The sequence below is a fragment of the Taurulus bubalis genome (genome assembly GCF_910589615.1).
Source record: "Taurulus bubalis genome assembly, chromosome: 1".
NCBI classification, from domain to species: Eukaryota; Metazoa; Chordata; class Actinopteri; order Perciformes; family Cottidae; genus Taurulus; species Taurulus bubalis.
In genome coordinates this window covers 46,315,315-46,331,694 of record NC_136589.1, presented here as the reverse complement: position 1 = coordinate 46,331,694, position 16,380 = coordinate 46,315,315, and the positions used below count along the sequence as shown (strand labels likewise).

Below are 16,380 nucleotides of genomic sequence, written 5' to 3'. Positions count from 1 at the left end.
TCAAGGCGACACGCGACACTGATATGCAATTGGTCATTTTGTGGGTGGAGTGTTCCTTTAAATGTACAGCAGACAGTTCATACAGACTTTTAATCACAGCCCTCGCAACAATCATTGAGGAGTCAGCGTGATGACTGATCTACTGACTACAGCTCGGCTCTGCTACATCAGTGTGTGCTCAGTTAACCTGGACATTAATCTGCACATTCAAACAATACGTGAAATAGAAGAGTGAAATATGTTGAGACCACCGGGAAAATCAAACCCCAATCCACCTGCAGATACTCCCACACTCCCTTCAGCCGTTCCTCCTGAGAATGACTGCATTCAAATACAACTGTTTTGCATTTCAGAAAGCATCCACACCCCTCAGGTGTCTTGTTGCAGCCATATGCTAAAATGATGTAAAGTAGTTTTATCCCTCATCAATCCACACTCAATATCCCACAATGACAAAGCCAGAAAATACTTACAATAATAAATATGGCCTTTGTGTTCTTTTTGGAACAAAGTATGTCAAGCATGTCAAGCCAAAACAGGACGTTAGATTTTATTTGCAAATTAATTAAAAAGGAAAGAAAATTGAAATATGACACTGACAGAAGTATTTAGACCCATCTGTACGGTCCGCTACGCAAACCAACCAGCCGACAGAGAGCACATGCCCAAAAAATTATCGGAGGGAAGAGTCTGAATATCTCCTTTCGATAAGTTTGCTCATATTTCTAAAATCCTGCTCTGGCATCGTTGTTGTGGGGGTATTGGGAGTAGATCGGAAATGTTGCCAGTGAAGGGAAGTAGCTGTCAGAAAAAGTTGCATATGTGTGACTCATAGTCTGAGTGTGAACATTCAGCTTTGGATTCAAACGTTTGTGATCGAGGACACATTGACGATTCAAAGAGCTTCCACTAGAATAATACTGACCTCAACATTAGGACAATCTGATATGATTAAGAAGCAAGAGGCTTTTTGCGTTAATGGCACTCAACTAAAATACCTGACAGGTAAACAATAATGTTAAAAATGTTACGGAGACTGCAAACTGAACCAAAACCCCAAAACAATATCTAGTGTGATATGATACTATTGATATGCTGTCAGTGCACTGATTGGCTCTACGCATTAATACATTTGAGTGTCGGCACTGTGCGGTTCCGTGTGTCGGTGCAACACACGACTACACACATCGTTGTGTTTTTGCATCCAGCATCCAGGTGTCTGTTAACCACATTCAGTTTATCAGTTCATCTTTCCATCAATGGGAGAGATCATTCACATGTGTCGCTTCCCTTGATATGATGAGGGCTTTCCCCCCGTAGCCGTTAGCGATGCGCTGTTTCAGGACCGATAATCTGGTGGAGGCACAGGCTGATGTAAAAAATTAACATCTCATGATTTTACTGCTTCAAAATAAAAGCATTTACATAACAAAATAATTTTCATTGGGGAAGACTTGTTAGGAAATGATGTGAGTTATTCCAGCGTTTTACAGCTGCTTCCTTTGACCACTAAATGAATCCGATTGGAGTGTCAAGTCTGGGCACAAATCTGATCACAGAAGACGAGTGTACGGTAACCGTGGCCAAGATGGCTTCCTTATCTAGAACGGATCGCCATTAAGAACCAAGTTTTTCCGGTGGCATCCCTCTCCACAGCTACTACTCCGCAACTAATGTTAGAATAAAACCAATAATTACATGGTCTCATTCATCAGCCATCAATACAATAAGTATCTACCACAAAGTAAACATTTTAAAGGAAAAATCTTTCACAAGAACAGTCAGCTTTAGATTCAGACACCGGTTCTGAGGATTGATTATTGGAATCATATTACTATTTGTATGTTGGCGAAGATCTCTAAGCTTTTGAAGTAAAACCCTCCACACAGAGATGTGTGCGGTTCTGTTTCTCCCGGCCTTCACTCTGTCGCCTCCGATTCAAACGCAAACGTTTCCCACAGTGTGTTCTTCTTAAATCAGCTAATTGATACCATCACGCCAAATCAGCTGCAGAGACGGCACCGCTCAGAAGCTCCAGAACAGACGATCCTGAAGAACGGACCCCGGTTTGGATTTACTCAGACTGAACACACTCTAAACCTTTTATAGAAACCTCAGCTCAACTCTTCTCAGCTGTGACCCCCCCACCCTAAAAGCACAGACCCACTGCAGATTCCAACCCAAACACCCGTTAGTCCAAAATCCTGCATATGTTAGGCATCAAACAAAGAAAAACAGCCGTCTCTCTTCACTTCTGGAGGTAGATGATGATGATGCATAGAGTTCCCACCAATCCCAGGGCCTGGATGCCCAGGAACCAGAGCAGCAGCCAGAAGAACACGATCACTACCGGTTCCACGATCTTGTCCCCAAAGTACATCTGGCTGAAGCCCATCCCCCGCAGGCACTTGTTGAGCATCCCGAACAGAGTGCCCATCCGCTCGCAGTCGTTGAGCCGAGGCTCTCTGGTGGTGGGGTCGTCCACGTGCGGCCATCCGGGGGTGGGGTCATCAACCTGTGGAGGCGAGGGTCAGGACAGGTTACTCATGGACACTCCCACACTCCCTTTTGGTCATTATTTAGGGGTTTGATATATTTTCCCCCATGGAGTAGCACACAAGGACAAAGTAAAAGCTTGCAGGCCTTTTAATGACACACGAGGGACAAAAAAGGGGCTGCAATTAATGCTTTTTCATAATTTATTAATTTGCTGATTATTTTCACAATGAATAGTGAAAAATGCTCGTTAAAATTTATTGTAGCCCAAGGTGAAGAATTCAGTTTGCTTGTTTCATTAGACGGCACAGTCCAAATCCCAAAAATATTGAATTCAATATCATGTATTGCAGAAGCTGAAACCAGCAAATATTTGCCATTTTTGTTGGGAAAATTAGTAAAAAGGATTTTAATCAATTTTTGCATTTCTAAAAGAAAGATTCTTATGTCTTGTTTTCACGTTTCACAGGGACGACAAAGCTAGCTCACACAGATGAGATGTTGGGGAACGGCAATACCAAAGGGGTTTAATGATTTCTTTCTTATACCAGGATGTTACACATTTTAAACAGTAGATATTACAGACTTTCAATGACGTATGATCTACTATATCTGTTTGGATATGACTGAAAACGTGACTGAATTAAAGCTACTTTTTGCATCAGTGTATGTGTCAGCCAATAGTTAATAAGACTGTCGGTACAGAAAGGTCCAACGAGGTATTTTAGTTTTAACATTACAGTTTGGAGTTTTCCACCTAAGAGCAATGACACGTTGATTTTGTTACACTGCATAATGCCTCGTCAGCATGTACCTGGGTCCCAACCGATTTAAACACATGACCCTGACCCACAAAGCGTCACACATACTTCAATTAAATAAATAGACCCCACCCCAACACACATACACACTTTCTCAAACATCAATAACTCATGCTGTCAAGCCTTGTTAAAACATACTATTACCATTCATCATCTCTTCATACAACTATTATGACCTCTCGTATCTAAATACGGAAAACTTTCACAAAAATACAAGATTGCACAGTTCCCAGCTGTAAGTCAGACACGAGTCATTACAGTGACTTCCGCATGAGAGCATTATCTCCCTAGATAATTCCCAGAATGCATTGTGAAAAAAAAAAAGAAGCACCGTTCCCATCGTTTTTACTACACTTTAGATTTAGGTGGGCCAGTTATCGAGCATGGAGCGTGCACGGACCAGTGTTAATGATTGATTATCACCTTATCTAACCTTTATTAACTATATTAAGCCTCTGTGGGATGGCCTTGTATGGATGCAGCTTGTAAATGTTATCTTATTTCCACGACACCCCATCCTATCTTCCTTGACTTGTTGATGACGACGTGATCTTCTGAGCTGTGCCCTTCTATGCATAACGAAAGTGATTGGAACCGTGGCAGCCCGTAACCCCATTCACCGAGCAATGATTTAGGGAGCCTTCTGAGACGCACCCCACCCTCTCTTCTCTGCAACGGTACACACTGCAGTCGCTCTAACACACACTCCACCTGCTGACCTTCTGAGCCGCTCACAGTATCGCCACAAACCAAGAAAACAAATGGGCTTCAGCACAGCACGGGATACACCCAGATTAGAAAAGACGACGACACAGACAAAGAGGGAAATGACCGGTCATAAACTAAAACTTAGAAGCCTCATTCTAAGTTCATGCTGGGCAAACACCAAAGACAGAGACATTGACACATCAATCAATTGTGTTTCAATTGTTAGACTGAGGGAGTGGCAGGCAGGAGCTCATGCTAGATTCAACTAAAAGTCTTGTTGAATCGTAACAAATAGCATAATTGTTGTAAAACGTCAAACCCGGCAACTGTAGGAACATAATAAATGAGTTATTATAAAGTATAAGCCAACATGCACCACAACTTCAATGTGGTTTGCTATTCGCAGTCTGGAACCCCAGTGTGTTTACATTGTGGGCCTGGTGATTAGTTAAAGCCCTACTACTCCACTCTCAACTTGATAGTACAGTGTAATAACACAGGCTAATGCTGTTACAAGATAGGCCCTGTCCCTGTCACGTGATGATCTCTCGCGATGACAAAATGCCGCCAGACTCCATAGAAAAAAGCGATTAATTTAAAGGCTGGCACGACATATGAATCCACACAGACATAGTAGCAGGTGGCTGGAGAGGCCGAAGAGAACAAGAGCCCCTTCACTTCGGTGTGTCTATAAAGTACTTTAATTGCATTACATTAACTAGTCCACCTGGCTCGCTCATATCCCGAGTTTGTTTTTAACCCGTTCTCGTTCGCAATATGCATCAGTCGCGTTATTTCAGGTATGTGTCGCTTGCCTTTGAAGAGAAACATGGAAGTGTCAGATTCGTTGAATTTGGGGGTTTGGCTCGCGCGCCGGTGTCAGGACTGAAAACGGTCATAACTGAGGTCGTACTAAGTTATGACCGACACCGACGTTCATAATTATAACGCCTCGCTGAGTTTATCTCCGACACCCCCCCGCTTCCCGAGTCCCGGTCCGTGAATATTCGGCTCGTCACGGTTAGCTTGAAAAGTACGCGGTTAGCTTGTTTGTATACTTTACCCGCTGCCGCTGGTAGTGGCGCGCGCTCTGCCTCGCGCCGTGCTCGTGTTGAGGAGCGTGCAATCTCCCCTGGTTGTCTATCGGCAGCTCTGCGAGTTCACGTCGACGAAAAGCCCACTGGTCGCTCGCGGGCTGCGTGTCAGTGGACATTTTACTGCTCGTCCACTGACGGTAACTTTCAGGTAATCAAAACATGCGAGAGGGCTGACTGATGGCGCGCGGTCCCGCGTGTCCGCCCCGAGCGCCGCACCGCGCCGCGCGTTCCCGACATATCCGCGAGGGCTTGACGTCGTCCAATCGCAGAGCCTCAGCGCCAGCAGTTCTGTGCGTGTCAGCACGCGCCACCTACAGGCCAGTGGTAGCAATACAGCAGTACTTCACAAACACTTTGGCTCCACACACAGACGCACAGACATCGTAGGAGTAGGAGACGTACAGCAGACATGCTTTACGAGTCCAAATCAGGTCGGAATAGTTTTCCAACTTGTTAGTGTAAACAGTGTCACAGCTATCTGTCATCAGTTGTATGTGTCTTCATAATATAACATGTATAGCTTTAAATGTCAGAGCAATGAAAGTGAGGGGATCGTTCTTCCTCTGGCACGTGGTCCATTAGAAGGTCACTCCGCAGCATACACAATACATGATAACATACGTGATAGTGTTGGTGGCAGGGAAGTCCTTTGAAGCAGCCTTGAATAAACGGAGGAATGCAGGAGCGCTGTGTGATGTCTACAGCTCAATAGCAAACACTACACGGTGGGTCGGTGGATCAAATTGTCAACAAGGCCCCAAAAGAAAAGCTTGGACCTGACCTGATGTTGTGATTTGTTCTTCTGTCAGTGAGGCATGGGATTACACTCCGCTTGTACATAGTGTAATCCCAGCTAATCTGGGATTCAGTTTCACACTGCAGGGTGGACACACACCTCAGACTGGAGAGGACTGGGAATATGGAGTTACAAGGTGCATGTCTGGGTGTGTGGTTTGATTGATGAAGGATGTATCTGTCTGTAAGGGTGGCGATTGGGATTGGACCTATCTATGTGTCTGTACACATGATCGGTGTAACAGAATTGTTTTCTGGTCCGGACAGTTTTTAGCTAACATTCCAATAACAATCCACTTAAAATATTGATATAAATGTTTCAGGTTAAACTTAAATGATATAACTCATCAAACCCGACACTCAGGAAGTATCAGCCACGTGACTGAATGGAAAGGACGATGCATGTTGTAAAAAGTGTTTATAATTCTATATTTATATTCTATCTTTTTGTATCTATGTATGTATCTATCTTAGTATTTTGTGTACAGTCATTGTGCTGCTTAGTGCTTCTTGACTGTCTCAGGTGTGCAGATATTAAAGTCATTAAAGGGTCCCTCAATAAAATTAACCTCTTATCATTCCTTTATAGGAGACGTAGACTCATGTCAAACTATTTTGCTGATTTGCGTGACCGCCTGCACAAACTCTCTGATGAGCATGTGTGTTGTTGGGGATCAAATCGTTTCTTCTTAGTTTAAAGTGTTATTTGCATGATTTTGTCACCATAGTTTGACGTAGAATTCAAAAGCGTGTTAAGTAAAAGCTCTTGAAAGGTTGGATGATAATTTCAGCTCAAATGGTCATTTCATCACGTTTTAATGGAAATAAACGCAAATGTCACTAGCATGGCAAAAACAGAACCTTCACATTTGTGACTTGTAGCAGCTTGTAGATGATATGCAGCTGCCTGCTCTCAACTAAATAATGGTCCATTTGTCTTTACAAATGTCTTCAAAGACACATACAACCTTCGCAGGTAAAAGCCAATGAGAGTAGCAATGTCTCGGTATGACCATCATCATTGAAGACTACTTTAGATGAAATAAGACAGATGGAGCTGAGGTAACATCCTTCATTCACCAACAACTACAAAGATGTGGCAAAACAGCTTGGCTACAGATGGATGCACCAGAAATGTTGGATGGCCGGGATTATTACAGACAGAGAAACTGTGCGTCAATTGATGCGACTGATGGATGGGAATGGGGTAGATATGCGTACCCGCATAATTCATAATATTTCATAATATTCAGACACTAGAGGGCGCTGCAGTGAACCGCTCAATTTTGGTATTTTTCTTGTTTTCAGGCGTTGTATTTTGACGAACTCCTCCTAGAGATTGCACACGATTGATTTCAGATTCGGGCAATATGATGTTGAGGCCTTTGCAGGGAAAAGTTATCAAAGGATTTTCAAAATATCGAACTATGTGAGCACAGAGCAGCGCCAAAGAGACACCATTTTCATTGCAAATGGAAGTTGCTTTAACTCGGCCGTACATGATGGAATCTACTCCATATTTGTCATATGTCATGACCTCTTGACCCTGAAGACATCCATATGATCATTTTTAATCCTAGTCATAGCGCCACCTAAAGGCAACAGGAAGTTACATGTTTTCTACTTGTACACCGTGCTCCTCAAAGATTATTCAGATCCCTCTTTAAAATGCATCGGAAGAGACTTAAGACATTGGTAATGCATCACCTTGAAGATTGTAAGGATCCGTTGAACGGCATCGCGTGGGAGCATCGCGGAAGTTCGAGCCTTCGCCATGACCGAATAAACCGATGCAACTCGACTCCACATGATAAGATCCTTTCCAGGTTTCACATGTTTGATGAGACTCCAGGCCTGAAGACATGTGCAGTCTAATTTTTTATTAGAGTCATAGCGCCACCTAATGGCAACAGGAAGTAAATAGTTCTATACTTTGACTTGCTTCTCTTAGTAGGTCGATCAGATCGACATCAAATTACTTCTAGACAAACATAAGACTTTCATGATGTCAGCCCCCAAAGCATTTGATGTTTCGTGTAACGCTGTTGCCCTGGCGACCCATCCTTCGCGGTCAACAACGAAGGTACTTTTGAGGGACTAAGCATGCTCAAGACGTAACTAAACTTGGCACACACATTGACAGGCAAAGATGTAGTTACCTGATATGATTTTAATGCTTCAAAATCACAATTCGGTTCGATAGCGCCCCCTACAAATATTCATTTAAGCAGCCCCAGCGCTACGGTTGACCTACATGTATGAATCTTGGCAACCATATGTAACACATGTAAACTTAAAAATAACTCTCTTGGCACCGATCTCTAAACCGTACAGGAAGTCAGATAGCGCCCCCTAAAAAACATGTTTGTTTTTTTGACAACCTATGAGTTGTGAAAGGCCACAGTTTTTCCCCCTTATCACCAATTGGCCTTACATTTGGCACACATGTCCGGGTGGTTCTGCTCTACAAAAAGCTCTCGGAGAACATTTAGCTCCACCTGCTTAGAATTTCCGCCATTTTGAATTTTGTGAAAAAACATTTTTTCCTCAAATCTTCCTAAACGCTGGCTTCGATTTTTACGAAATTCTCTGTGGATCATTAAAGGTTCAATTTCATCACAATACATCAAAAGCTTGTTTGTATCTCTTTGTGTTCAAAAGAAAAGGACCCATTAACTTCTTAGGGGTAAATTCAACTAAATTCAACAAAGCAGCCCTCGCAATACGTTCAACATAGATATACAATATTTGATAGGCGTATGTCCCACATATACACTTAAAATGAACTCTCTTGGGACCATGCTCTAAACCGTACCAGAAGTCGGCCAATTTCATTTTCTTCCTCAGTGGTGGGCCGTCAGGGCCTTCTAAGCCTTCTCTGCTGGCCTAAACAGAATCACAAAGTTATAGCTATTTTATAATTTCATTGTTTTTCACAAATACACTACATGTATTATAATTATCTAAGTGTTCGACAACAAAATGCACTTTTGGACTCTGTTGAGGCTGAAACGTCTTTTCGGAGCATTAAAGTAGGTAATGCAACTTAAAGCAGTAAAACGTGATGAGAGCATCAGGTACTCTTATATTATAATGAAACATGAATGTCTGGTATTGTATGATGCATTAAATGCAGGAAATCATAGAATCTAAGTGTTCGACAACAAATTGCACTTTTGGACTCTGTTGAGGCTGAAACGTCTTTTCGGAGCATAAAAGTTGGAAATGCAACTTAAAGCAGTAAAACGTGATGAGAGCATCGGGAACTCTTACAATATAGAACAACTTGAATGTCTGGTATTATATGATGCAATAAATGCGGGAAATCATAGAATCTAAGTGTTCGACAACAAATTGCACTTTTGGACTCTGTTGAGGCTGAAACGTCTTTTCGGAGCATAAAAGTTGGAAATGCAACTTAAAGCAGTAAAACGTGATGAGAGCATCGGGAACTCTTACAATATAGAACAACTTGAATGTCTGGTATTATATGATGCAATAAATGCGGGAAATCATAGAATCTAAGTGTTCGACAACAAAATGCATTTTTGGACTCTGTTGATGCTGAAACGTCTTTTCGGAAAATACAAGTTGGAAATGCAACTTAAAGCAGTAAAACGTGATGCGAGCATCAGGGACTCCTACACTATAGTACAACTTGAATGTCTGGTATTATATTTTGCATTAAATGCAGGAAATCATAGAATCTAAGTGTTAGACAACAAAATGCACTTTTGGACTCTGTGGAGGCTGAAACGTCTTTTCGGAGCATAAAAGTTGGAAATGCAACTTAAAGCAGTAAAACGTGATGAGAGCATCAGGGACTCTTACACTATCGTACAACTTGAATGTCTCGTTTTCTGTGATGCATTAAATGCAGGAAATCATCGAATCTAAGTGTTTGACAACAAAATGCATTTTTGGACTCTGTTGAGGCTGAAACGTCTTTTCGGAGCATAAAAGTTGGAAATGCAACTTAAAGCAGTAAAACGTGATGAGAGCATCAGGTACTCTTATATTATAATGAAACATGAATGTCTGGTATTTTATGATGCATTAAATGCAGGAAATCATAGAATCTAAGTGTTTGACAACAAAATGCATTTTTGGACTCTGTTGAGGTTGAAACGTCTTTTCGGAGCATAAAAGTTGGAAATGCAACTTAAAGCAGTAAAACGTGATGAGAGCATCAGGGACTCTTACACTATCGTACAACTTGAATGTCTCGTTTTCTATGATGCATTAAATGCAGGTAATCATCGAATCTAAGTGTTTGACAACAAAATGCATTTTTGGACTCTGTTGAGGCTGAAACGTCTTTTCGGAGCATAAAAGTTGGAAATGCAACTTAAAGCAGTAAAACGTGATGAGAGCATCAGGGACTCTTACACTATCGTACAACTTGAATGTCTCGTTTTCTGTGATGCATTAAATGCAGGAAATCATCGAATCTAAGTGTTTGACAACAAAATGCATTTTTGGACTCTGTTGAGGCTGAAACGTCTTTTCGGAGCATAAAAGTTGGAAATGCAACTTAAAGCAGTAAAACGTGATGAGAGCATCAGGTACTCTTACAATATAGTACAACTTGAATGTCTGATATTCTTTGATGCATTAAATGCAGGAAATCATAGAATCTAAGTGTTCGACAACAAATTGCATTTTTGGACTCTGTTGAGGCTGATATGTCGTTTCGGAACATACAAGTTGGAAATACAACTTAAAGCAGTAAAACGTGATGAGAGCATCATGTACTTTTATATTTAGTACAACTTGAATGTCTGGTATTCTATGATGCATTAAATGCAGGAAATCATAGAGTCTAAGTGTTCGAAACAACAAAATGCATTTTTGGACTCTGTTGAGGCTGAAACGTCTTTTCGGAGCATAAAAGTTGGAAATGCAACTTAAAGCAGTAAAACGTGATAAGAGCATCAGGGACTCCTACACTATAGTACAACTTGAATGTCTGGTATTATATTTTGCATTAAATGCAGGAAATCATAGAATCTAAGTGTTGACAACAAAATGCACTTTTGGACTCTGTTGAGGCTGAAACGTCTTTTCGGAGCATAAAAGTTGGAAATGCAACTTAAAGCAGTAAAACGTGATGAGAGCATCAGGGACTCTTACAGTATAGTACAACTTGAATGTCTGGTATTCTATGATGCAAGAAATGATTGAAATCATATAATCTAATTGTTTGACAGCAAAATGCATTTTTGGACTCTGTGGAGGCTAAAACGTCTTTTCGGAGCATAAAAGTTGGAAATGCAACTTAAAGCAGTAAAACGTGATGAGAGCATCAGGGACTCTTACACTATCGTACAACTTGAATGTCTCGTTTTCTATGATGCATTAAATGCAGGTAATCATCGAATCTAAGTGTTTGACAACAAAATGCATTTTTGGACTCTGTTGAGGCTGAAACGTCTTTTCGGAGCATAAAAGTTGGAAATGCAACTTAAAGCAGTAAAACGTGATGAGAGCATCAGGGACTCTTACACTATCGTACAACTTGAATGTCTCGTTTTCTGTGATGCATTAAATGCAGGAAATCATCGAATCTAAGTGTTTGACAACAAAATGCATTTTTGGACTCTGTTGAGGCTGAAACGTCTTTTCGGAGCATAAAAGTTGGAAATGCAACTTAAAGCAGTAAAACGTGATGAGAGCATCAGGTACTCTTACAATATAGTACAACTTGAATGTCTGATATTCTTTGATGCATTAAATGCAGGAAATCATAGAATCTAAGTGTTCGACAACAAATTGCATTTTTGGACTCTGTTGAGGCTGATATGTCGTTTCGGAACATACAAGTTGGAAATACAACTTAAAGCAGTAAAACGTGATGAGAGCATCATGTACTTTTATATTTAGTACAACTTGAATGTCTGGTATTCTATGATGCATTAAATGCAGGAAATCATAGAGTCTAAGTGTTCGAAACAACAAAATGCATTTTTGGACTCTGTTGAGGCTGAAACGTCTTTTCGGAGCATAAAAGTTGGAAATGCAACTTAAAGCAGTAAAACGTGATGAGAGCATCAGGGACTCTTATACTATAGTACAACTTGAATGTCTGGTATTCTATGATGCAAGAAATGATTGAAATCATATAATCTAATTGTTTGACAGCAAAATGCATTTTTGGACTCTGTGGAGGCTAAAACGTCTTTTCGGAGCATAAAAGTTGGAAATGCAACTTAAAGCAGTAAAACGTGATGAGAGCATCAGGAACTCTTGCAATATAGTACAACTTGAATGCCTGGTATTCTATGATGCAATAAATGCAGGAAATCATAGAATCTAAGTGTTTGACAACAAAATGCATTTTTGGACTCTGTTGATGCTGAAACGTCTTTTCGGAGCATAAAAGTTGGAAATGCAACTTAAAGCAGTAAAACGTGATGAGAGCATCAGGAACTCTTACAATATAGTACAACTTGAATGCCTGGTATTCTATGATGCATTAACAGCAGGAAATCATAGAATCTAAGTGTTTGACAACAAAATGCATTTTTGGACTTTGTTGAGGCTGAAATGTCTTTTCGGAGCATAAAAGTTGGAAATGCAACTTAAAGCAGTAAAACGTGATGAGAGCATCAGGAACTCTTACAATATAGTACAACTTGAATTTCTGGTATTCTATGATGCAAGAAATGAGGGAAATCATAGAATCTAAGTGTTTGACAACAAAATGCATTTTTGGACTCTGTTGAGGCTGAAACGTCTTTTCGGAGCATAAAAGTTGGAAATGCAACTTAAAGCAGTAAAACGTGATGAGAGCATCAGGAACTCTTACAATATAGTACAACTTGAATGCCTGGTATTCTATGATGCATTAACTGCAGGAAATCATAGAATCTAAGTGTTTGACAACAAAATGCATTTTTGGACTCTGTTGAGGCTGAAACGTCTTTTCGGTAGCATAAAAGTTGGAAATGCAACTTAAAGCAGTAAAACGTGATGAGAGCATCAGGGACTCTTACACTATAGTACAACTTAAATGTCTGATATTCTTTGATGCATTAAATGCAGGAAATCATAGAATCTAAGTGTTTGACAACAAATTGCATTTTTGGACTCTGCTGAGGCTGATATGTCGTTTCGGAACATACAAGTTGGAAATACAACTTAAAGCAGTAAAACGTGATGAGAGCATCATGTACTTTTACATTTAGTACAACTTGAATGTCTGGTATTCTATGATGCATTAAATGCAGGAAATCATAGAGTCTAAGTGTTCGAAACAACAAAATGCATTTTTGGACTCTGTTGAGGTTGAAACGTCTTTTCGGAGCATAAAAGTTGGAAATGCAACTTAAAGCAGTAAAACGTGATGAGAGCATCAGGGACTCTTACACTATCGTACAACTTGAATGTCTCGTTTTCTGTGATGCATTAAATGCAGGAAATCATCGAATCTAAGTGTTTGACAACAAAATGTATTTTTGGACTCTGTTGAGGCTGAAACGTCTTTTCGGAGCATAAAAGTTGGAAATGCAACTTAAAGCAGTAAAACGTGATGAGAGCATCAGGGACTCTTACACTATCGTACAACTTGAATGTCTCGTTTTCTGTGATGCATTAAATGCAGGAAATCATCGAATCTAAGTGTTTGACAACAAAATGCATTTTTGGACTCTGTTGAGGCTGAAACGTCTTTTCGGAGCATAAAAGTTGGAAATGCAACTTAAAGCAGTAAAACGTGATGAGAGCATCAGGTACTCTTATACTATAGTACAACTTGAATGTCTGGTATTCTATGATGCAAGAAATGATTGAAATCATATAATCTAATTGTTTGACAGCAAAATGCATTTTTGGACTCTGTTGAGGCTGAAACGTCTTTTCGGAGCATAAAAGTTGGAAATGCAACTTAAAGCAGTAAAACGTGATGAGAGCATCAGGAACTCTTGCAATATAGTACAACTTGAATGCCTGGTATTCTATGATGCAATAAATGCAGGAAATCATAGAATCTAAGTGTTTGACAACAAAATGCATTTTTGGACTCTGTGGAGGCTAAAACGTCTTTTCGGAGCATAAAAGTTGGAAATGCAACTTAAAGCAGTAAAACGTGATGAGAGCATCAGGAACTCTTGCAATATAGTACAACTTGAATGCCTGGTATTCTATGATGCAATAAATGCAGGAAATCATAGAATCTAAGTGTTTGACAACAAAATGCATTTTTGGACTCTGTTGAGGCTGAAACGTCTTTTCGGAGCATAAAAGTTGGAAATGCAACTTAAAGCAGTAAAACGTGATGAGAGCATCAGGAACTCTTACAATATAGTACAACTTGAATGCCTGGTATTCTATGATGCATTAACTGCAGGAAATCATAGAATCTAAGTGTTTGACAACAAAATGCATTTTTGGACTTTGTTGAGGCTGAAATGTCTTTTCGGAGCATAAAAGTTGGAAATGCAACTTAAAGCAGTAAAACGTGATGAGAGCATCAGGAACTCTTACAATATAGTACAACTTGAATTTCTGGTATTCTATGATGCAAGAAATGAGGGAAATCATAGAATCTAAGTGTTTGACAACAAAATGCATTTTTGGACTCTGTTGAGGCTGAAACGTCTTTTCGGAGCATGAAAGTTGGAAATGCAACTTAAAGCAGTAAAACGTGATGAGAGCATCAGGGACTCTTACACTATAGTACAACTTGAATGTCTGGTATTCTATGTTGCATTAAATGCAGGAAATCATAGAATCTAAGTGTTTGACAACAAAATGCATTTTTGGACTCTGTGGAGGCTAAAACGTCTTTTCGGAGCATAAAAGTTGGAAATGCAACTTAAAGCAGTAAAACGTGATGAGAGCATCATGTACTTTTACATTTAGTACAACTTGAATGTCTGGTATTCTATGATGCATTAAATGCAGGAAATCATAGAGTCTAAGTGTTCGAAACAACAAAATGCATTTTTGGACTCTGTTGAGGCTGAAACGTCTTTTCGGAGCATAAAAGTTGGAAATGCAACTTAAAGCAGTAAAACGTGATGAGAGCATCAGGGACTCTTACACTATAGTACAACTTGAATGTCTGGTATTCTATGATGCATTAAATGCAGGAAATCATAGAATCTAAGTGTTTGACAACAAAATGCATTTTTGGACTCTGTTGAGGCTGAAACGTCTTTTCGGAGCATAAAAGTTGGAAATGCAACTTAAAGCAGTAAAACGTGATGAGATTATCAGGGACTCTTACACTATCGTACAACTTGAATGTCTCGTTTTCTGTGATGCATTAAATGCTGGAAATCATCGAATCTAAGTGTTTGACAACAAAATGCATTTTTGGACTCTGTTGAGGCTGAAATGTCTTTTCGGAGCATAAAAGTTGGAAATGCAACTTAAAGCAGTTAAACGTGATGAGAGCATCAGGAACTCTTACAATATAGTACAACTTGAATGCCTGGTATTCTATGATGCATTAACTGCAGGAAATCATAGAATCTAAGTGTTTGACAACAAAATGCATTTTTGGACTTTGTTGAGGCTGAAATGTCTTTTCGGAGCATAAAAGTTGGAAATGCAACTTAAAGCAGTAAAACGTGATGAGAGCATCAGGAACTCTTACAATATAGTACAACTTGAATTTCTGGTATTCTATGATGCAAGAAATGAGGGAAATCATAGAATCTAAGTGTTTGACAACAAAATGCATTTTTGGACTCTGTTGAGGCTGAAACGTCTTTTCGGAGCATGAAAGTTGGAAATGCAACTTAAAGCAGTAAAACGTGATGAGAGCATCAGGGACTCTTACACTATAGTACAACTTGAATGTCTGGTATTCTATGTTGCATTAAATGCAGGAAATCATAGAATCTAAGTGTTTGACAACAAAATGCATTTTTGGACTCTGTGGAGGCTAAAACGTCTTTTCGGAGCATAAAAGTTGGAAATGCAACTTAAAGCAGTAAAACGTGATGAGAGCATCATGTACTTTTACATTTAGTACAACTTGAATGTCTGGTATTCTATGATGCATTAAATGCAGGAAATCATAGAGTCTAAGTGTTCGAAACAACAAAATGCATTTTTGGACTCTGTTGAGGCTGAAACGTCTTTTCGGAGCATAAAAGTTGGAAATGCAACTTAAAGCAGTAAAACGTGATGAGAGCATCAGGGACTCTTACACTATAGTACAACTTGAATGTCTGGTATTCTATGATGCATTAAATGCAGGAAATCATAGAATCTAAGTGTTTGACAACAAAATGCATTTTTGGACTCTGTTGAGGCTGAAACGTCTTTTCGGAGCATAAAAGTTGGAAATGCAACTTAAAGCAGTAAAACGTGATGAGATTATCAGGGACTCTTACACTATCGTACAACTTGAATGTCTCGTTTTCTGTGATGCATTAAATGCTGGAAATCATCGAATCTAAGTGTTTGACAACAAAATGCATTTTTGGACTCTGTTGAGGCTAAAACGTCTT

General features: G+C 39.8%; 1 protein-coding gene across 1 annotated transcript; it reads right to left on the bottom strand.

The window, feature by feature from the left end:
* Positions 1–2,182: 2,182 nt before the first annotated feature.
* Positions 2,183–5,238, bottom strand: fam241a (family with sequence similarity 241 member A; the record flags this gene model as incomplete). Its single annotated transcript, XM_079214291.1, has 2 exons — positions 2,183–2,515; positions 5,089–5,238. The coding sequence occupies 2 exons, from the start codon at positions 5,236–5,238 to the stop codon at positions 2,249–2,251; spliced, it is 417 nt and encodes a 138-aa protein (XP_079070417.1). The 3' UTR covers positions 2,183–2,248.
* Between the last annotated feature and the right edge of the window lie 11,142 nt (positions 5,239–16,380).